At 45.7% G+C, this 21,690-nt stretch overlaps 1 protein-coding gene across 3 annotated transcripts; it reads left to right on the top strand.

The window, feature by feature from the left end:
• Positions 1-144: 144 nt before the first annotated feature.
• ngly1 (N-glycanase 1) lies at positions 145-19,247 on the top strand. Of its 3 annotated transcripts, none has more exons than XM_080484510.1 (12): positions 145-353; positions 3,037-3,151; positions 3,225-3,425; positions 4,178-4,340; positions 7,530-7,749; positions 9,454-9,575; positions 11,965-12,110; positions 12,688-12,798; positions 12,876-13,061; positions 13,904-14,089; positions 18,204-18,381; positions 18,462-19,247. In XM_080484510.1, the coding sequence occupies exons 1-12, from the start codon at positions 253-255 to the stop codon at positions 18,635-18,637; spliced, it is 1,905 nt and encodes a 634-aa protein (XP_080340636.1). In that variant the 5' UTR covers positions 145-252; the 3' UTR covers positions 18,638-19,247. The 3 variants fall into 3 exon arrangements, with proteins under 3 accessions (XP_080340636.1, XP_080340637.1, XP_080340635.1); XM_080484511.1 differs by having other exon boundaries at positions 157-353; positions 11,980-12,110; positions 12,876-13,067; XM_080484509.1 differs by having other exon boundaries at positions 157-353; positions 12,876-13,067.
• Positions 19,248-21,690: the final 2,443 nt, after the last annotated feature.

Here is a 21,690-nt window from a genome sequence, read left to right as displayed (position 1 = left end):
TTTAAATTAGCTGAAAAGAAAGTTGAACCTGCTGCTCACGGGAAACAAAACACACATATATAGATGGAACAAAGCAAAGTCAGAAAATATAATGAAATTAAATATCCAAGCGGTTCAATCCACCCATTTCTATTCAGGCAGAGCAGGAACAGCTTCATGCAGGACCCGAAGGAGGAAGTCACTGTTGGCATTAGCATTAGCCGTCCTGTGTGAAAGTAAACTAATTCTATATTTTGTGGTATAAACAGCGACATGTCTCTGTCTCCGGCGGTCTCTACACTCTGTGAGAATCCAAACCAAGTCTTTCTGGACGTGGCCAAGCTTTTACTCACGTACGCGGACAACATTTTGAGGTGAGTTTGCGAAGCTTCCCGTGAAGGAATAGAGAAAGATATAAAACATAAAGTCACGGATGCCGATAAAGACAAACTGCTGATATGACTCAGAGGATAAAACATATTAAAGATATAAAACCTCAGGTAGCAAAACCCAGTTTACCTCTTCAAACTCACTAATCCCTGGAATAAACTCCACCAAACAGCCAGTGAGTTTTACACATGGAGTTAGTCAGCATGTTAACGTGGATAAAAGAGTGAAATAGAAAGGTCTCTGTGTGATGTTATTATCGATGTTCCAGGTGGGTGTGTCTGGCTGGGCTGGAGACTTCTGTGATTCAGTCATCACAGAAGCTTTGTCTTGTTGCCTAATGATAAGCTTAATTTTTGGACCCCTAATAAAAAGTACATGACAAGAAGAGAGCAAGTTGAAGGTTTGAAAGGTCTTTACATGTACAACTTTAATTGTTCGATCCGTTCAGTCTGCACAGTCAGTGGTAAGAATGGATAGTTCACTAAAATGACTGGTTTTAAAGTTATGCTTCTTTGTGCCATGATTTCCAGTGGTGGAGAATTCCACTTTGCTCTTTAATAAGTGTCCCTCTGGTTTCTTTATTAGTTGCAGCCGCTCCATAGCTGAATGAACATACAGCAGTAATTACAGTTCTGTAAGTCATGTACATCCAACGCAACACATTGGCTGTGGAGACACGTGACTGATCCATTGGTGTTTTATTCTGTAGTCTTGGGAATGGATGACTCATTTTGGGGCTTTATTTTGATGGAATTGGAACAGCCATGTCGTGCCGTCTATAATGCAACCTAACATTCTTAGGCCACGTTCACACGTACCCGGGTTTTTACAAAAAACAGATATTTCCCTTCTACGTTTTCCAAAATAAATCTTCATTTACACGGACCTGCATATACACCTGGTTCAGAGCTACTATGAGCAGCTAGACCTGTAGGGGGCAGTGTAACAAGAAGTATGAAGTCATGCAAGCCAATCACAATCCTGGAGAAAAATGACGTCGCAAATGGCGAGAGTCGTTTCTGTTTTCTTTCAGTCCATGGGTCATTTGTTTGGATAAACAAGTGGAGCTCCTCCTCAGTGTGTCGTTAGAATATAAAGCACCAGAACAAGCAGCTTTCACCGGATCCATTTTCATCACAGCGTTCAAACTGTCAACACGAGTCGCACAAAGATGACGCTTCTGTCGCATAGTGTGACGTAAATCTACGTCTCCCTGTCTTTAGATGCAAACGGAGACAGAGTTTTTCTAAATCTCCTCTGTGGCCGGAGTTTTCAGGAATCATCGTTGGTGGTGACTCGTAGCTGCGTACAGACAGACAGACAGACAGACAGACAGACAGACAGATTATTCATCCCTGTGGGGAAATTCACAGTTTCAGCAGCATCAACAGAACTGGTTTGCACAGGAATAAAGACAACAAAAGCTTTACATGCAATAGGGTCTGGTACCCATGGGCACATGGGTCCCCTCTAGTACCCATGGATACCGGAGTCCCGTCTAGTACCCATGGGTACCAGGGTCCCCTATAGTACCCATGAGTACATGGGTCCCCTCAAGTACCCATGGGTACCAGGGTCTCCTATAGTACCCTTGAGTACATGGGTCCCCTCTAGTACCCATGGGTACCGGGGTCCCCTCTAGTACCCATGGGTACCGGGGTCCCGTCTAGTACCCATGGGTACCAGGGTCTCCTATAGTACCCTTGTCCACAGTTTTGTGGAGGAGTTAAACAGCATCATGAGGGAGGAAAGATTTCCTCAGTGGAGCAGGACAGCGACAGGAACCTGTCCCTGAAGCTGCTCCTTTGCCTGGAGATGGTGCTGGACAGTGGATTAAGTGGGTTGTCCTGGAGATGGTGCTGGACAGTGGATGCAGTGGGTTGTCCTGGAGATGGTGCTGGACAGTGGATGCAGTGGGTTGTCCTGGAGATGGTGCTGGACAGTGGATGCAGTAGGTTGTCCATGATTGACAGGAACCTGTCCAGCGCTGAGAGCTCATTGTGTCTTTATCAGTGTTGCTCTGAATCGGCCACACATTTCTTAACAGTACGATGACCACGATTAAGTTTTTGTGAAACAGCTAAGGTTTTCATACCTTGTCCAAGGCATTCAACTATTGGACGCTTTTCGGCAGCAGGGATCCTTTTTCTTTCCCATGTTGCTTGAAAATGGTTTTTTGCTTAATAATGTGGAACATCCTTCTTTTGTAGTTTTTCCTTTAATTGGGCTCACCTGGCAAACTAATTATCACAGGTGTCCCAGATCGATTTCAGTGATCCAAAGAGCCCTGATACACAATACCTTCCTCAACTTTAATTGAAAAACAACCAATTTAATCTTTATGACACTTACATGCAATCTGCATAATAATTTGGAACCTGGTGTAGTTGCGTTGTCGTCCATATCCATAGGATACAACATAGGAGTAGCAAAGTACGGAGAGTGCGTTCGCAAAGTGCGTTCGCAAAGTGCGTACGTAAAGTACGTTAAGAACGTAGAAAAGTTAAGAAAACCACTGAGAGCTGCTGAGAGGTTACCACTCAGGGCGGCGCCGGCTGTAAATGCAAGAAAAGCAGAGAAATATCACCGATTTTGTAAATACTTGGGTACGTGGTCTCAAAAGGCTTGTGTTGTTGTCGTATTGTCCAACCATGTGACCTTCAACAGGTTCCCCAATGAGGAAAAGTACAGATCAATCCGTATCGGTAACCCCACCTTCTCCACCAAGCTGCTGCCCATCAAAGGAGCGGTGGAGTGCCTCTTCGAGATGGGATTTGAGGAGGTAATCAGTGAGGAACTTACCAGATGAAACTCCAGTCCGTTTGGTTCAACCTCCGCCCATGTGACTGTTCCAGGCGGAGACTCACTTGGTGTTTCCGAAGTCTGCGTCGGTGGAGCAGCTGAAGCTCATCAGGGAATCCATCGCAGCGGAGAGAGATCAGAGGCTGAGCAGAGGGAGTCCGGTCCAGCAGCCCGCCTCGGCCTCGGCTCCACAGCACCCCCCCGCTACCTCCAGCACGCCAACACCACAGCCAGCTCAGCAGCCCTCGTCCCTGGTAAACTACTCCTTTAAACAGCTAGTTTAGTTTGGGTAGGGCGTGTTTCTCATATATACACACTGTTAACGGGTCCAAATGTCTCTGGAAGTGAGAAAGTCAAGGTTAAAATGTTCCACGTTAAGTTGGAAAGTGCAACTTCAACTTATGCTTTTATAGAAGACTGTCAGAGTGTGACATGTTGGCATTAATGTGGTTTTTAAGCATTTCCATGACTCCTACTCTAATCTGGAGGTAATCAAGTTAAACTGTACGTGTTCAAAGGTTTGTAGTTCCCATGCTGTGACTTTATGACTAAACTGAAATGTTTTATGCAGTTTTTAAATTTAGATTTGATTGTCATACTATCTAGTTTAAAACCCCCAAAATACATAGAGTTTTGTTATAAAATAGAACAAATATGAGAAGTTTATATTCTTGTGACTGAGGGGTTCGCATTTCAAAGAATAAAGCAAAAATATGCTTGAAATGTTTCAGTTTGTTTAATTAATGTAAAGTATTTCAAAGTTTCTGTTTGAATGAATCTTTCATTTCAATACTTTGAAATGTACCTGTATTTACCTCTGTCACCCTGAGCCTCTTTTAGCCTTTAGAGAGACTTTCAGGGCGTTCAGTCTCTTGGGTGATCATAATGGCTCTTTCATTCAGAGAGGGTCGGACTCAGTGTCATCTGACGTGCTCAAAAGGTTAATCACAGCTTTAGAAATATGAGAACTGTTGTGGTATTGAATCCAGTTCCCTCCGTTTGTCAGGAGAGCAGCATGAGCTTCTTTGTGACTCTTCAGTCAAACTTCCAACACGTGATGCTGTATGAAGACGCTGACCTGCAGCAGAAAGCCCGGAGCTCCATGCCTCACCAGGAGATGTCCTCTGCTGCAAGGAGCAAGCTGGAGGAGGCCCGGCAGGCCGATCCAGGTGAGTTTCACTATCGACAGGTGGACAGGTGAGGAAAATGTTTGATGAGAAGAAGTCATTTTAAAGAAGAAGGGTAAAACCGTCAGGAGGAGCTCGCAGACACAGAGCCCTAAACCTGAGCAGCATGTGGCGGCTACAATTCTCTGCTGAGTGACTCCTCAATGCTAGGTCAAGGTCCAGGTAACTTTATTGATACCCGTAGGCAGATTTATTGTGCAGCAGAGAGAGCGTCTGACAGTACATACAGATATATTAAAGCGCAGGACAGTAAAAGACAGTAGGGACACAGACATAGACGAGCACTCACAGACTCACTGACAGGTGAAAGAGTGAATAAATCAATAAATAAATAAATAGAAGGAGCCACCAAAAAAATATTATGACAACTTGTTGATAAAGGAACAATAAATAGATAAAAATCTGGTTGAAATTCAAAACAAGACCAAGAGTAAAGAGCTTTCAAGATTGATTTAAAAAGGAAATGGCAGCAGAAACAAGCTGCTCCTGGAGCGGCTCGTCTTCAGTTTTGGGGCTTTAAATCTCCGTCTAGATGGCAGGAGCTGGAACTGATGGAGTCGTCTCCAGAGATGGAGCTGGAACTGATGGAGTCATCTCCAGAGATGGAGCTGGAACTGATGGAGTCATCTCCAGAGATGGAGCTGGAACTCTCTGGTCAGGTGATGGAGTCATCTCCAGAGATGGAGCTGGAACTCTCTGGTCAGGTGATGGAGTCTTCTCCAGAGATGGAGCTGGAACTCTCTGGTCAGGTGATGGAGTCATCTCCAGAGATGGAGCTGGAACTCTCTGGTCAGGTGATGGAGTCTTCTCCAGAGATGGAGCTGGAACTCTCTGGTCAGGTGATGGAGTCTTCTCCAGAGATGGAGCTTACAGACGCTGTAGCTGCCTGTTGTACAGCGACTGTAAGCTCAGCTGTGACTGTCCAATCAGCAGACTGGACCATTTTATTAACTGACTGAGAGAGTTCCTCTGTTAAATGAACGTTTCCAAGCCACCAGTGAAAAAGATAAAACAGATTTGATAAAAGCACGATAACAAAGTGTCATCAAGGTTTGTCCACTTTGAAACGGGACAACTTTCTCAGACAGAAGAGACGCTGGTGTCCCTTCTTGTCCACTGCCTCACAGTTTTCTTTAGAGTTTAACTTTGAGTCACCGAGAGTCCTCAAATATTTATATGATTGTACTTGTTCAATCGTTTGTCCCTGGATGATGGTGAGCTCAGGTGTATGTGTGTTTCTCCTCAAGTCAGTGTCCATGTCCTCGGTCTTAGATATATTGAGCTGCAGGTGTGCGTCTTCACACCACCTGACAAAGCTGTCAATGACAGGGACATGACTGTTTTCATTTGCATGTAGCAGCCTCACAATTACCGAGTCATCGGCATATTTAAAAATAAAAGTGCTCTGACACATATTAATGTAAAGAATAAATAACAATGGTGAGAGCACACCCCCTAGTGGTGAGCCTGTGGAGGAGCACAGTTTATCAGATAGACACCCATTGACTCTCACCCTCTGTGTCCTGTTTGTTAAAAAGTTTATAATCCAGCCCACAAGATTATTGTTCAGGTTAAAATGTTCTAAAAGTCTCTGGGTTAAACTGTGAAGTTGAATCGTATTAAAAGCAGAAGAAAACTCGACAAATAACCTCTGGTTTTATAGAGAAGAGCTGGACGTCACGCAGTTTGAGGCTTAGTTCTTTTGTGTCTTTGCTAAAATCAAGCACATTAAAACGATTGTAAAAACAATTAAGAGCATTGGCAAACTCATCGTCTGAGCTGAAGCCTCTTGTGTTCTGGATGCCCGCTCTAGTTTTCATCCTGGACCAGGCTGGGACCAGGCTGGGACCAGGGACCAGTCTTTGGACTGGGACCAGTCTTTGGTGGCAGACTGTAGGTCTGATGCTCCTCCTGGTTGGAATGGGCGAGTTCTTTTCTTTGAGTGACTAACAGATGTGTCCAGCCAGGGCTTATTGTTTAGGGGATCCTTGAACTCTTGTACTGGGAATGAGCACGTCTCTGCAGAAAGCTGAGTAAGAACAACCAACATCAGTTAGTTCATCCAAGTCCTCACATGTCTTCAAACATCTCCCAGTCTGTCCATTCGAAGTGTCCCTGCAGTGAGAGCACAGCATCATTGTCCAGACTTTCACGTCCTTAGTTTGGACTTTTTCCCTCTTTAGAACAGTCTTATAAGTGGGGAGAAGATGCACCGCTGTGGTCTGCAGAGCCCGGGGGGGGAAGAGGAATTGATTTAAAAGCATCCTTGATGGACCCATAACACAAGTCCAGCCTCTCGCCTCGTCTGGTTGGACATATTGATGAAAGTTTGTCAGGGTCTTTTTCAGGCAGGCATGATTAAAATCACCCAAGATGAATTTCGGGGCCTCCGGTGATGTGTTCTGCAGTTTCTGGATGACGTCATATATATAGTGTGTGTGAGGCGGTGAATAAACACACTAATGATTAGCATCAGCTTTAGTCACGGTGAGGGTTGTGAAAACATGCAAAGACCCTGAGCTCTGAGAAACAGCAGGCTCCTGCTCCTTTTCTCTGAAGACAAATGTTCACAACGTCATAAGATTAATAAAAACTATTAAATGTGAACTTTTTCATGATGTTATTTGAACAAAGCCGGAAGAGAAAGTTTGAGTTGTTTGTGTTTTAGAGTTTAATCTGTCTTTATTTCACTGCTCCAACTGTACTGGGATCAAATGTGGCTCAAATAAAGAGATGGAAACTTCTGTTTCCAGAGCGCCTCAGGATGGACAGTGTATATGTTTGTACATGGAAGTCACTGTGAATCCTGTCATTTGAATAAACTGGAGCTCCTGTCACTTCGTTACCGTACTTTTATCCCACCTGGTGGTCACGGGGCAGACGCACAACATTCAATGGTAAAAACCAGAAGGCGCAAACGGCTTCACTTCTGAAACGCTGCTGGTGCAAATGTGAGAATGTAAACTGGTGCCAAGAGAAAGAGCACTGTTATGTCTTCATTCATCTGTACTGCAGCTCCACATTGTACACAGACAGGAATACCAGAGTAGTAAAGAGCAATACCTGTTAGAATACTATGAGGGCTGTAGATAGTAGAGGTGTGTTGGCTCTGAAGAAGGAATGGTGCACGTCCACAGTATTTACAGCATGGTGGTTTGGTTTTCTTCTCAGGCTGTAAAGTTGGACTGGAGGACTTCCTGGTGCTGGAGCTGCTGCGCTGGTTCAAACAGGACTTCTTCTCCTGGGTGGACTCGTTACCCTGCAGCCGCTGCGGAGGTCCCACCCAGAACTCTGGCTCGCTCAGCCCCACCCCCGAGGATCTCCGCTGGGGGGCCCAGAGGGTAGAAAACCACTTCTGCTCCAGCTGCCAGCTCTCCACCAGGTTCCCCAGGTACCTGGAACAATGCAGAAAACTAGGGATGTCCTGATCCGATCTGTAGATATCGGATCAGGGCCGATATTGGGGATTTGTGAGTCACCGGGGATCGGCAAATCCAGCCGATCACCCCGCCGGTCTAAAAAAAAAAAAAAACGCGGTCCGCAACGTCCCCTAATAACCACAACAATCAGTCTATGTGCAGAAGTCTACTTCTAAATTTCTATGTGGTCTGTCTTCTGCTTTTTTATTGTTTGGTGAGTCACAGCGCCCCTAAAGGCCTGGCATGTGTACTACATGCCCTGAGGCCTCGTGTTGAGCCGTGTTCATAGTGAGGTGTGGACGGAGGTATTTTGGGAGAAGGCCAGGGAGGATGTAGCCTCAGTTTACAACAACAACTAAAGAGAAAGAGAAGAATTTTGATTCAAGAAGTGAGTTTCACAATAATTTCTAGGTAAACAAAGCTTCTGCTAATAGTGCTTTTTGCTTCAGACATCTTAGTTGCTCCAAAAATAGACTATTGAGTATCTTTGCAATAGCAATGTGAGTATCGGATCGGGAAAGTATTGGTATCGGCCGATACTCAATTCTGAAAAATCGGATCGGTATCGGGGGCAAACAAGTGTGATCGTGACGTCCCTACAGAAAACAGAAGGGATTCATTATTGAGATGAGATTTAGGTTGGTCATGATAAATTCTGTAAAAATCATTAAATGAACATGATCAGGATGTACCGGCTTTTTTTGTTTTAAAACTCGGGGGAAACTTTGCTCTGGTCGGTAACAGATATTTTGGTGGTGTTCTTTTTTTTTTTCATCCAGCTCAAGTGAGATTAAATTGATCTGTATGCCACAACTGAATTAAAATCTATTAGTAACATATTTTGCTGCCAACGACAGATTTCCTCAAGTCAAATAATCAGAAATGGATTTATGAACCAGTGATGAGAAGACGGCTGTCGGCATGAAGGTAGATTATCTCAGCTCTTAGCAAGGGAAGCTAAGCTTTAGTATGAACAGAATATCGATAATCTTAATGGAAGTTGGTGGCAGAGGCTTTATTACAGGGGCCGACGTTGGGCCTGTGATGAGAACAAGTTCTGCTGGTCAATATATTGTCCAACAAATTGTTCCCAATAAACAATATTATTGACAAAATAAGTTTTGAGAACAAATTAGCCACAAATGTAATGATAATATATCATAATAATACAAGTCTACCCTTTTCAAGTTTCTCATTTTTACCAATGAACTTTTAAATAAAACAAACAAAAACTGCACTTGAATAAAAATCACAACTAAAAACAATAAAACAATGTCTGTTAAGAAAAAAAACAATTATAAAACCACACACAACAATGAATAATATTAAATAACAGAAACACCGCGTGTGTGTGGCTGATAATGAAAAGTTTGAATTCAAGCTTCATACAACATAAGACAAACTCTTTGATATGAAACGTTGGCGTCATTGGGAAGGTTCCGTGTGTTCTGCGGCTCCAGTTGAAGTAGATTTGGTGGAACGTGAAGGTTGCAGACCCCTGCTTTGTTGTTGGTAATACCTGGCTGTGCTGCAGTAACGTGTTGTGGTTTAAACCTCTAGTTTTGACTCACAAAATACAATTGCCAATTAAAAAGTCAGTTTTGTAATGCGGGTCGCTGAGGGAGTTTCAGTAACATTCCTGAAGTAATCTGTGAAATGTTTTCCAATGGCTGCAGGTACAACAACCCGGAGAAGCTGCTGCAGACCAGGAGGGGGCGCTGTGGAGAGTGGGCGAACTGTTTCACCCTGTGCTGCAGAGCCGTGGGCCTGGAAGCGCGGTACATCTGGGACAGCACAGGTATCCTCTGCTTCACTTTTCACCACAGCAGTCCTGTTGAGGTGGACTGATGATGAATGATGGCAGAAAAACACTGAGCAGGTCGTCGCGGTCATGTGACTCTTTCAGCCTCGCGACACTGAACAAACACTCCAAACTCTTCACTGTTCACACAATGTCAACTCAGCATCATTTCCTCACCAGACCTCTCAATATTTTGGCCAAATTTCCCAAAATAAACTTCTACTTGAGCAACAAACTGTATTTAACTTTGCCATTAATTTAACCTCAGTTTAGTAAACTGCTGAGAACATTAGCACAAGTCACTTTCATGAGATTCAAGAACTACATTCAGGAACTGATTTATAGTCGTAGTTTTAACTGTTTTTTGCACTTTAATAACTTTGTCATCTTAAATATTTTAGTGGGGTTTTTTGCCATTTCATCTGTATTTTGTCTTTTTAGTTGTTTTATCTGTTTCATCTTTTTGTTTGTGGTTTTTAGCAGATTTACCCCCTTTTCACTGTTGTGACCATTTAAAGTTTGATCCATTTTTTCAGTTTTCTCTTTCCTAACCATTCTGGCCATTGTATATATATATGTATGTATGTATGTGTATATATATATATATATAAAGGCTCTGAGTTCTGTGACACATAACTCGTATTTTCTAAAGTCTTACTTGACTATCTTTTGTGTCTTTCTGTGCTTGGCCTTCTAATATTGTTTAGAGTTATGTGTCACAGAACTCAGAGCCCTTTCCAATAGAAAATAGGAATGTGTGTGTGTGTGTGTGTGTGTGTGTGTGTGTGTGTGTGTGTGTGTGTGTGTGTGTGTGTGTGTGTGTGTGTGTGTGTGTGTGTGTGTGTGTGTGTGTGTGTGTGTGTGTGTGTGTGTGTGTGTGTGTGTGTGTGTGTGTGTGTGTGTGTGTGTGTGTGTGTGTGTGTGTGTGTGTGTGTGTGTGTGTGTGTGTGTGTGTGTGTGTGTGTGTGTGTGTGTGTGTGTGTGTGTGTGTGTGTGTGTGTGTGTGTGTGTGTGTGTGTGTGTGTGTGTGTGTGTGTGTGTGTGTGTGTGTGTGTGTGTGTGTGCACTCACTGGCCACTTTATTAGGTCCACCTGTCCAACTGCTAATTTAACACAACACAGACTTGTATGTTTAAGTGCAGGTCCTACACTTTGACAATTTAAATATTTCTACAAACAACGTTGGAATAATGTACTGTAACACACACACACACACACACACCAACCAGGGGGACAGCGAGTGGACAGGAGAGCGAGGGACGAGAAAAATAATTTACCTACAAGTTTCCAGTATTTCCTCCAGGTTTTGCAGTTTGGCTACTGGTCGGTCACCATGGCAACCTGCTGCTTTGCTGCAGACTGACTTCTGTTGAAATTCGGCTTTAAAAAAAGTGTGCAAATGACTTTTGCTTTCTCCGACGAGCCGTCGGGCAACTTTTTCCAAGTGAAACTTTCTGTCTAAGGCCCTGTTTCCACGACAACGTTTCACGTGACAACACCTAATCCGCTAAAAAACAGGAGTATGTTTCCACTGCAGCAGCGGACACAGAGACAACGATGTAGTTAGTGTGCCGGGCCACTGGAGGGCGCTGTTGCTTGATTTTGTTATGAAACTACACAGATGTGTTCAGAGAACAAAACACTATAAAGGTGAAGAAAATGGAGAGAACCTGACATCAACATGGACTGATGAGGCATCGGATGATATCAGGGAGAGTCTCAACTATTAAACTACTGATCTGGACCGCGGGTCGTACCACTACGGCTCGTACCACTACGTGGTCGGCCATGTTTGTTTACAACTGGATGATCAGGAGGGAGGGGGGGGAGATGAGCAGTAACAGGCTCTGTAGCCTCCATCAGTCTCTGTAGGAGGGATTAGCTCTGTGAAAGAATCTTTCCACCTTGGGAGCCGGATTGAAAACTTGGCAGATACAGTGGATCAGAACACTGGTGTCGTGTAAACGGACCCCCCAAAAGTGAAGAAAGTTTTGCGGATACACTCGAATTCGTTGTGGTGTAAACGGGGCCTAAAGTTGCGTCCCTCATTGTTCGGCGGTATTCTGCTGGATCAGTACAGCTGCACCCACTGCTCGTATGACCAAAGGTTAGCCCGTAAACAAAACTGCCTTGATTTTATTTTAAATTTTTTCAACAAGTTAAAGATTTTAAATCAATTGTCAAAAATAAAATACCAGGAGCTGCAGAGCCTTATGAGCAGCAGAGCTGTGGCGTCTAAAAAGTCCCAGACGTCAGAGGAGCGGTGGTATGAAAGTATATCCAGGACCGTCAGTCGGCACAGGGACACGAGCTAAGACAATCGTTCTTTCAGGACAGTCGCTGTGTTTCCTCCTGTGTCTCTGAGTCGTGTCCTCTGCGGTTGCAGACCACGTGTGGACAGAAACCTTCTCGCCGTCTCAGCGCCGCTGGCTGCACTGCGACCCGTGTGAGAACGCCTGCGACAAACCGCTGCTGTACGAAGTCGGCTGGGGGAAGAAACTGGCCTACATCCTGGCGTTCTCCAAAGACCAGGTGAGACCGGAATGCGTCAGGGCTCTGCACACAACTGGAGGGTTTCTCATCATTATGTGATTCCACATCCTGCTCATGCAGAGGTTCCTGATAGCGGTTTCCACAGATCACAGCCTATTTGTGAACAAAGCTCTCTACCAACCGAGTCACAGAATCACAAGTAGAAAAAAATAAATTGAACCACATCTATGTTCCTGTCGGCTCCCAGGATGATAATGTGGAGCTGGTGGTAATTAGACACCAGCATCACTTGCTAAATCTGCCCTGTAATCAGGACGTTGTTGAACTGTGTGTGTGTGTGTGTGTGTGTGTGTGTGTGTGTGTGTGTGTGTGTGTGTGTGTGTGTGTGTGTGTGTGTGTGTGTGTGTGTGTGTGTGTGTGTGTGTGTGTGTGTGTGTGTGTGTGTGTGTGTGTGTGTGTGTGTGTGTGTGTGTGTGTGTGTGTGTGTGTGTGTGTGTGTGTGTGTGTGTGTGTGTGTGTGTGTGTGTGTGTGTGTGTGTGTGTGTGTGTGTGTGTGTGTGTGTGTGTGTGTGTGTGTGTGTGTGTGTGTGTGTGTGTGTGTGTGTGTGTGTTGCAGGTGGTTGATGTAACCTGGAGGTACTCCTGCAGACACCCGGAGGTCTTGTCCAGAAGAACCAGGGTGCAGGAGGCCTGGTTGCTGGACTCTATCAACAGGCTGAACAGTCTGGTGAGTCTGAACGCTTTCAGCTCCGGACGAATGTCTGAGTGCTGAGTGGGCTGAACCTCTCTCTGCTCTCCCTGCAGAGGCAGCGGTCTCTGAGTCCCGACAGGAAGAAGGAGCTGGTCGACAGGCTTCTGGTGGAGCTGGTTGAGTTCATTTCCCCAAAGAAGCCCAAAGCCGGGGATCTGGGGGGCCGAAACTCTGGCTCTCTGGCCTGGAGGATGGCACGAGGGGAGACCAGAGGGGCCGGGACAGAGACCTCTGCTCAGGTACAGGTGAGCCTACCTGGATCATTTATCCTGCAGCTCTAGAGCGCCCTCTGGTGTAGAAGTTCTGAGCCCATATATCAGCCCGGCTGTAAGTTCTGCTGTAAAAGTATCTTATCTGGTTTATTCCCTGGGGTGGCAGTGTTTCTGAAGTGTTTCTGAAGTATTGTTGAAGTGCTTTTTCATGATTTGTAACACCAACGGTAGTTTTTGCACTGCACAATGGAACAAAGGAAATCAACGTGAGAAGCGGCGGTGACGGGTCCTCGCACAACCACGCATGTTAGGACCTGGTGCACGTCGAGGTTCTGTGTACGTCAGAGTGTGGTGGACATGTGTGTAAACAATATTACATCAGAGTGACAGAAATGTCTGATTTGTGATCCGCTGTCAGCAGAGACTCTGCTACACCTCCAGACTCCTCAGCGGGGCGCCGTCTGGGCCCCCATGCGCTTCATGTCCCGGCCCGTCTCAAGGAGGACGTCACAAAGTCTGGGGCCATGGCGTGTGAACATATAGTTCCTTACACTTCCTCTTACAATAGGTGGCGCTATGACTGTGAATGTACATCATCATATGGGCGTGTTCAGTGTTCAGGGCAGATCACAGCATGAAGAGCAGAGACACGCATCACTTCCTGTTCCATGGCCGACCATCAGAGATTCATTGGAGCGCCGTGGCCACGCCCTTTGATATGACGGTTACATTCAAATGTTTTTTATCAGGAAGGCCCGATGTTTTATCAACCTCTGGTAGACCTTCGACAAATTGAGTAATAAAAGAAAAGGGCATTGTGGTGAAGTTATGGAGCGTTCAGCGCAGTCTTCCTCTCTGCTGCGTTTCAGGCTTCAGGCTTCGTATTTTCTCCCAGCGAGCAGGAGAAGAGCATCCGGCTGCTCCACGTGAGCTACAGCGCCGCCAGCGACCGGTACTGCCGGGTGTCCAGTGGCGGGGAGGCGACGGCGAGCTGGGATCGCTGCGTGTGGAGCCAGGAGGCGGTGTTCAGGAAGCTGGAGGCCGACTGGCAGATGGTGGGTTACTACGTCACCACAACTAACTGATGCAGCACCAACAGAAAGATTCACACTGCACTCGTCTCACTGTGGCTCTAGTTATCCACATTTTACACTATTTCAGTATTTTAGTAACACTGTTTTACGACAGTTGTTGATTTGAAAGTTTTTATTGCAGTAACGTGACATTTAATCAACAATTCAGCAAAATCACTAGATGAAGAAAAAAACCAGGTTGAAAATAAATGTTGTTTTTGTCTAATGTTTAGTTCATTTGTTCACTCAAGATTCTGATCTCAAGGTTTTTGGTTTTTCTTCTCTAAAGAATTTCGAAGCACCTAGAATCCAGCTGCTGATGCAGGTTGTGATACATGAAGGCAGTAATCAGTGGCATTTGATTAAAAATCATGCTGGGAGCATTCTATTATTTTAGTGATTGTTTGACTCTATTAGATTTCCTTTATTGTTGGAAGAACTAAATGTGACCATTTCAATTCTTCTGCTGGGAGACGTGATGCAGAGTTATTCAGGTTTTACTAAGCTACAGTTAAAAACCAAACATATGTTCACTACTGTTCAAAAGTTTGGGGTCACTTAGAAATGTCCTTATTTTTGAAAGAAAAGCAGTTTTTTTTTAATGAAGATACTTTAAACTAGTCAGAAATACACTCTATACATTGTTAATGTGGTAAATGACTATTCTGGTTGTTGGTTCAATATCTCCAGAGGTGTATAGAGGCCCATTTCCAGCAGCTCTCCCTCCAGTGTTCTAATGCTCCAATGTGTTTGCTCGTTGTGTCAGAAGGCTGATGGACGATTAGAAAACCCTTGAGCAATCATGTTAGCACAGCTGAAAACAGTTTAGCTGGTTAGAGAAGCTATAAAACTGAGCTTCCTCTGAGCAGCTGGAGGATCTAGAGCATCACATTTGTGGGGTGGATTGAGGCTCCAAATGGCCAGAAAAAGAACTTTCATGTGAAACTCGACAGTCTGTTCTTGTTCTTAGAAATGAAGGCTATTCCATTGCTAAGAAAGTGAAGATTTCCTCCAGCGGTGTGTCGTACTCCCTCCAGAGAACAGCACAAACAGGCTCTAACCAGAGTAGGAAGAGAAGTGGGAGCAAGAAGAGAAGTACATTAGAGTCTCTAGTTTGAGAAATAGACGCCTCACAGGTCCTCAACTGGCAGCTTCATTAAATAGTACCCGCTAAACGCCAGAGTCAACCTCTCCAGTGAAGAGGCCACTCCGGGATGCCGGCCTTCAGGGCAGAGTGGCAAAGAGAAATCTAAGACTGGCCAATAAAAGAAAAAGATTAATATGGACAAAAGAACAGAGACATTGGACAGAGGAAGATTGGAAAGAAGTGTTATGGACGGACGAATGGGAGTTTGAGGTGTTTGGATCACACAGAAGAACATTAGTGAGACGCAGAACAACTGAAAAGATGCTGGAAGAGTGTCTGACACCACCTGTCAAGCAAGGTGGGGTAAGGTGATGGTGTGGGGTTGCTGTGGTGCTGGTAAGGTGGGAGATTTGTTCAGGGGAAAAGGGATTTTGAATAAGAAAGGCTATCACTCCATGTTCCAGCGCCATGCCGTCCCCTGAGGACAGCGCTTGGTTGGAGCCAGTTTCATCCTCCAACAGGACAATGAGCCAGAGCACCTCCAGAGGGTGGAGGAGTATTTAGAGAAGAAGCCGGCAGCTGGTATTCTATCTGTAATGGAGTGGCCAGCACCGTCACCACATCTAAACCCCATTGAGCTGTTGTGGGAGCAGCTTGACCGTATGGGACGGAGGAAGTGTCCATCCAGCCAGTCCAACTTGTGGGAGGAGCTTCTAGAAGTGTGGGCTGACATTTCTCCAGATTACCTCAACAAATTAGCAGCTAGAATGCCAAAAGGTCTGCAATGCTGGGATTACTGCAAATGGAGGATTCTTTGACAAAAACAAAGTTAGAAGGAAAAGAATTATTGTTTCAAATATAAATCTCATTATTTCTAACCTTGTCAATGTCTTGACTATATTTTCTATTAATTTTACATCGTGTGGTAAATAAAAGTTTGACTTTTCATGGAAAACACAAAATTGTCTGGGTGACCCCAAACTTTTGAACGGTAGTGATCAACGTAACCAAGTAAAAAAAAAAAAAAGTGACTTACAGTCCAGAAACTTTTCAACAACAGTTGAGACCCGGACTTGACAAACTGTATAAAAACAGCCAAAGCTTTTACTTCATAAACTCAGTATTCTATTCTCTGAGCTCCAGGGCTTGTTCTTTCTCACCATCTGATGTTAATTCAGACTAAACTTCTCCTGTTGTAGGTCAGTCAGGATTCCCTGGATTCTTTCTATTTGCTAAATGTCACAATGTAAACCTGACGCCGTCCCGCCCTTCAGTCCGGAGGAGCGCCTCAGGATTAAAACACAAAACGTCTGACCCGGGCCAGACGGGTCAGAGGCAATGCTTCCACATAATAAGGAAATGTATGTAAATGTTTGACTTCACAGAAAGCAATAAATACACCCCCTCTCTCTTTATTGTGGCATTTAGCAACCAGAAATCAGTTTGGGAATCCTAAGTGATTTTAAACGGGAGAAGTTTCGTCTGGTTCCACTTCAGATTTCCGTGTGTTTTTCTCCAGTGGATGTTAACGTTTGGTTCGACTTTTCCAGTAAAATCAACATGAATGTTGAGCTGTGGTTCACAGGGAATAACGTCACTGTGGGAGAAAGTTTTCATCTCCCACATTATGTGGTTCCGAAACATTATATTACAATCATGGTTTCAGACCAGTAATTAAGAGTGCATGTATAACTGTTAAAGGAAATGAGAGCTTTTGTTTTAGTGAATACCTGACGTTTCCCATTGGAGGTGCAGAAACTAAAGGGAAGAATCACACTCCAGTCGTTTGTGTGTTTAAAGAGCCTCCGTGCTGAACGTTTTGTGTGAAACGAGCAGCAAGCGTGTCAACGTGATCTCCTCTGCAGCAGATCTTCTTTAAATGAGGACAAACGGACAGTCCAGGTAGAATCACACAAAACGGAGGGAGAGACTCTCTCTTCTTTAGTTGTTTACGTCAATAGTGAAGGATGAAGTGGTGAAAGGCTTCAGTCACAGAAGCTTCTCACAGGAGATCCAGTTTAGTGTGCGACTTTTCCAACTGATCCGAACGTGACTGGAACCAAAGTGGCTGCTGGTTTGATTGCAGCTCCGCAGCCAACAAACGGATGAGGGACTCCTTTCATTTCAGCTTGAAACGCTCATCACTCCTTCTCTGTGGTGATCGATAGTGACCGCCGCACAAGTTCACCCCGTCGCACGTTTCTCTTTTACTGGTTCTCGCCTCAAAATTCTTCTCTTTCTCTTTAGTTGTTGTTGTAAACTGAGGAACATCCACACGACGAAAAAACTATCTTTGTCCTCCCTGGCCTTCTCCCAAAGAACCTCCGTCCACACCTCACTATGAACACGGCTCAACACGAGGCTTCAGGACATGTAGTACACATGCCAGGCCTTTAGGGGCGCTGTGACTCACCAAACACAATAAAAAAGCAGAAGACAGACCACATAGAAATTTAGAAGTAGACTTCTGCACATAAACACATAAACCATTATATATAACTCTAGTTTTATAGCTCTATGGCCCCGCTCCGCCTGCTTCTAGCTTCTGCAGCTCCACCGGAGCTTCTAGTCCCTGATTGTTCTGGTTATTAGGGGACGTTGTGGACCGAGTTTGTTTTTTTGTTTTTTTAGATCTGCGGGGTGATCGGCTGTATTTGCCGATCCCCGATCACTCACAAATCACTAATATCGGCCCTGATCCGATATCTACCGATCGGATCGGGACATCCCTACTTAATAGATGAACTTCTTGGAAATAAAAGGCTTTTCCCAGTTTTATTAACGTAGGAATAGTGTTTATTCATAGATACTCTGCAACACTATTTTAATATTTTAGTACATTATTGGCTCTTATCTTTTTTTTTTTTAAGCAACGTCAGCCTTTTTTATGTTTCAAGTGGACGAGTCCTGTCTCTGGTGTTCAGAAGGTTGAACAATGAAGGATTGTAGCAGAGAGGATTAGTAGAAGGTGATGCGGTGGTGATCGATGTGCCTGGTCTCCCCGCTCAGGTGTATCTGGCCCGGACAGAAGGCTCGGCGGTGGGGAGGGTCAGCTGGAGGTTCGACCTGGCCGCAGCAGGAATGAAGATCCAGTCGGTTTCCATCATGGCCTCCAGCCAGACCTTCCACTCGGGGAGGGTGCGTTGGCTCCTGCAGTCCGACCGGCTCACCACCGAGTTCTCAGCAGGTGAGCTTCCCTCCTGCTCGCCGTACTAAACACTCCACACAGCCCCTGATGATCCCTCCCCCCTGCTCTGGACTCCACAGATGGAAGCACGCAGTCGTTCCCCGGCCTGGGTGGAGCCTCCGAGCTGCTGGTCTCGGCGGAGCTCAGCGGGGGGGACGGCGAGGCGGCGTGGCAGCATGCGCAGCTCTTCAGACGGAGCCTGAAGGAGGCGGACGAGTCGTCGTTTGAAATCGTCATCGAGCTTCAGGACGCTTAACGTGAACTAACCGGACTTTGTCTCTCAAATCGACCATCAGTGCAATATTCTAGCTTCTGTCTCCTCCAGTGGGACCCCCCCCCCACTCCCTCCCCCCACCCCCGTGCATTTTATTTTGAAGGGCCACTTCACTGGATGCAAGCAGGAAGGAATCCAAATGGTTTACCTGTGTTGAAGTGGTACAACATGTCGGGTGTCAGTGACAAATCCAGTGTCTGTGGACGATCACACATCATCACGTTCCTCCAGCAGTTTGACCTGCGTCAAGTCCTCCTCACACCACAGTCTGAAATATCTGAGCAGAGCCACTGCATTTAGCCTTTCACACTAAGAGTTTCTGGACAGCAGGCAGCCATACAAACGCCTTTTACTGTGAAAAGAAGCTGGTCAAGGTCATTGAAAGCTGTTTTACTACAGAGGAGCAGTGCTGAAATAAAGGTGTAGAAGACGGAGAGCTCTGCTCGTGTTCACAGACGATGGTTCTCTCCAGGTGGATCCTCGGACTTTGACGGAGGATGCTCCACAGGAGTGTTCATGGGAAATCGCTGCATAAAATTCACATAGCGACGTTATTGTATTTTTAAAAATGTAATACATCTTGTGAGTTGGACCATTATATTTTCTTAGTGAGCTGATCAATATTCACTTTAAGGTTTTCAAACAAGTTCAATTTGGTCTTTCAGGGTTAAAACTGTGAATTCCTCTTGAATGTGAACTGAGCAAGCCTCCATTCTCACAGCATGAAGCCAGGTTCTAACCGTTCCTCCTGGAGCGGAACGTCAACGTCCCAAAAGAAATCTGCAGTTTGTATGAAGTCGTCCTCCGCGAGGCTCAATCTCATTTCACTGCTGGAGAGGAAACGTGAAACCAGTTTTCTCCTGTTCAGACTTGATTTCAGCGACTTGAGGGCGAAGACGGGTTCCTCACTGGACACAGAACCACTTCCCTTCACACAAACCGCAATGTCTGCTGACCAATGACAGAGAGAACATCAGGGAGAACATGCAGTCCCCTCAGAGAGAACATCAAGGAGAACATGCAGTCCCCTCAGGGAGAACGTCAGGGAGAACATGCAGTTCCCTCAGAGAGAACATCAGGGAGAACATGCAGTCCCCTCAGGGAGAACATCAAGGAGAACATGCAGTCCCCTTTGGGAGAACATGCAGTCCCCTCAGAGAGAACATGCAGTCCCCTCAGAGAGAACATCAGGGAGAACATGCAGTCCCCTCAGGGAGAACACGCAGTTCCCTCAGAGAGAACATCAGGGAGAACATGCAGTCCCCTCAGAGAGAACATCAGGGAGAACATGCAGTCCCCTCAGAGAGAACATGCAGTCCCCTCAGAGAGAACATGCAGTTCCCTCAGAGAGAACATCAGGGAGAACATGCAGTCCCCTCAGAGAGAACATGCAGTCCCCTCAGGGAGAACATGCAGTCCCCTCAGAGAGAACATCAGGGAGAACATGCAGTCCCCTCAGAGAGAACATGCAGTCCCCTCAGGGAGAACATGCAGTTCCCTCAGAGAGAACATCAGGGAGAACATGCAGTCCCCTCAGAGAGAACATGCAGTCCCCTCAGAGAGAACATGCAGTTCCCTCAGAGAGAACATCAGGGAGAACATGCAGTCCCCTCAGAGAGAACATGCAGTCCCCTCAGGGAGGTGTGTTGGCGATTCAAACGCGGAACATTCCTGTTGTGAGGAGAGAAAGAGTCAAAACACTTTGCTGGACAAGTTTTCTGGACTAGAACAAACCATCTGGATGGACGTTGGATCAAAGTGACCCAAACCTCATGCAGGCGCAGCGTTCCGCTCTTTCCTCCAACATTTCCCACTTGTGACAAAGAGAAGCTTCTTTATACTACAGAACCACAGAGGTTTGGTCTCTTGGGTCTCCAATGTGAACGTTGTTCCACAATGTAAACATGGTGGACGGTTCTGTCAGGTTGATGTTGGTTCATTTGTAATATCCTGAGTGTGTAAATAAGATTAGCACTATTTTTTTTTAAGGGAGAGGGCTGACCTCTGGAGGATGTGTGTAATAAATGCATTTACTGTGTGTGTGTGTGTGTGTGTGTGTGTGTGTGTGTGTGTGTGTGTGTGTGTGTGTGTGTGTGTGTGTGTGTGTGTGTGTGTGTGTGTGTGTGTGTGTGTGTGTGTGTGTGTGTGTGTGTGTGTGTGTGTGTGTGTGTGTGTGTGTGTGTCACAACCACATGATGACTTTTACTCGTACTGCCATTGGGGGCGTGGCAATAGCCAACCACGCCTTGAAACAGGAAGTGCAATGCAAATAGCATGAACACGGTTAGATGCATCAAAGTTCACACATTGCCACCGTAGCCCCATTCACAGCTACGTCACAATGACGACCATCAGCCATAGCGCCACCTGCTGGAAACAGGAAGTGGGGTGTACATGGGGGGGGGCTCCATGTCAATAACGATTGTATTGGGTCAGGTTGAGCACGGTTCCTCTCGTCCTCTCGTCCTCAGTCTCTGCAGTACATCCAACATGGTGGCCCTTTAGCTTCCAGCCGAGCTGCCATTCCCACGTCTACATCCCACGTAGACGTTCAAAAGTCGCATCCTGCTCACTTTGACTTCCTTTATCACACGAGTGTGAGGGTTGAGAGTTCTGCACAGTCCCTCAGTGGTGCCTGGCACCTTCCCAGAACAGCTGCCAGCGTCGTCTGAACTTTGTGATCGATCAGAAAACCACCAGCTCCAATCAGCAGCATGCCTGTTATCATAATTCCAATTAAGTAGACGTCTTCCACGTCCTCGATGGAAAAGGATGGACAGACACAATGGCCTCCAGGAGTCCAACGTGTGTCCAGCAGCAAACGTTCCGTCAGGATCGGAGGTTCTCTCCTCTGCACATTCTTTGCGTTGAGAGGCCAGCTGATCAAATCCATAATTTCAGTTTGGATAGAGGTGTAGAGAGACGCTCTGCGGGATTCTGACAAAGGACAAGACAAGAGCAGGAAGATAGAGGACGGAGGGAGAGACGAAGCGTCCGCCTTCGTCGAGAGCAGGAAGAGAAATTTGCTTAAACAT

Source organism: Lipophrys pholis (genome assembly GCF_963383615.2).
Source record: "Lipophrys pholis genome assembly, chromosome: 17".
Taxonomy (NCBI): Eukaryota; Metazoa; Chordata; class Actinopteri; order Blenniiformes; family Blenniidae; genus Lipophrys; species Lipophrys pholis.
This window is presented reverse-complemented; position numbering and strand designations above follow the sequence as displayed.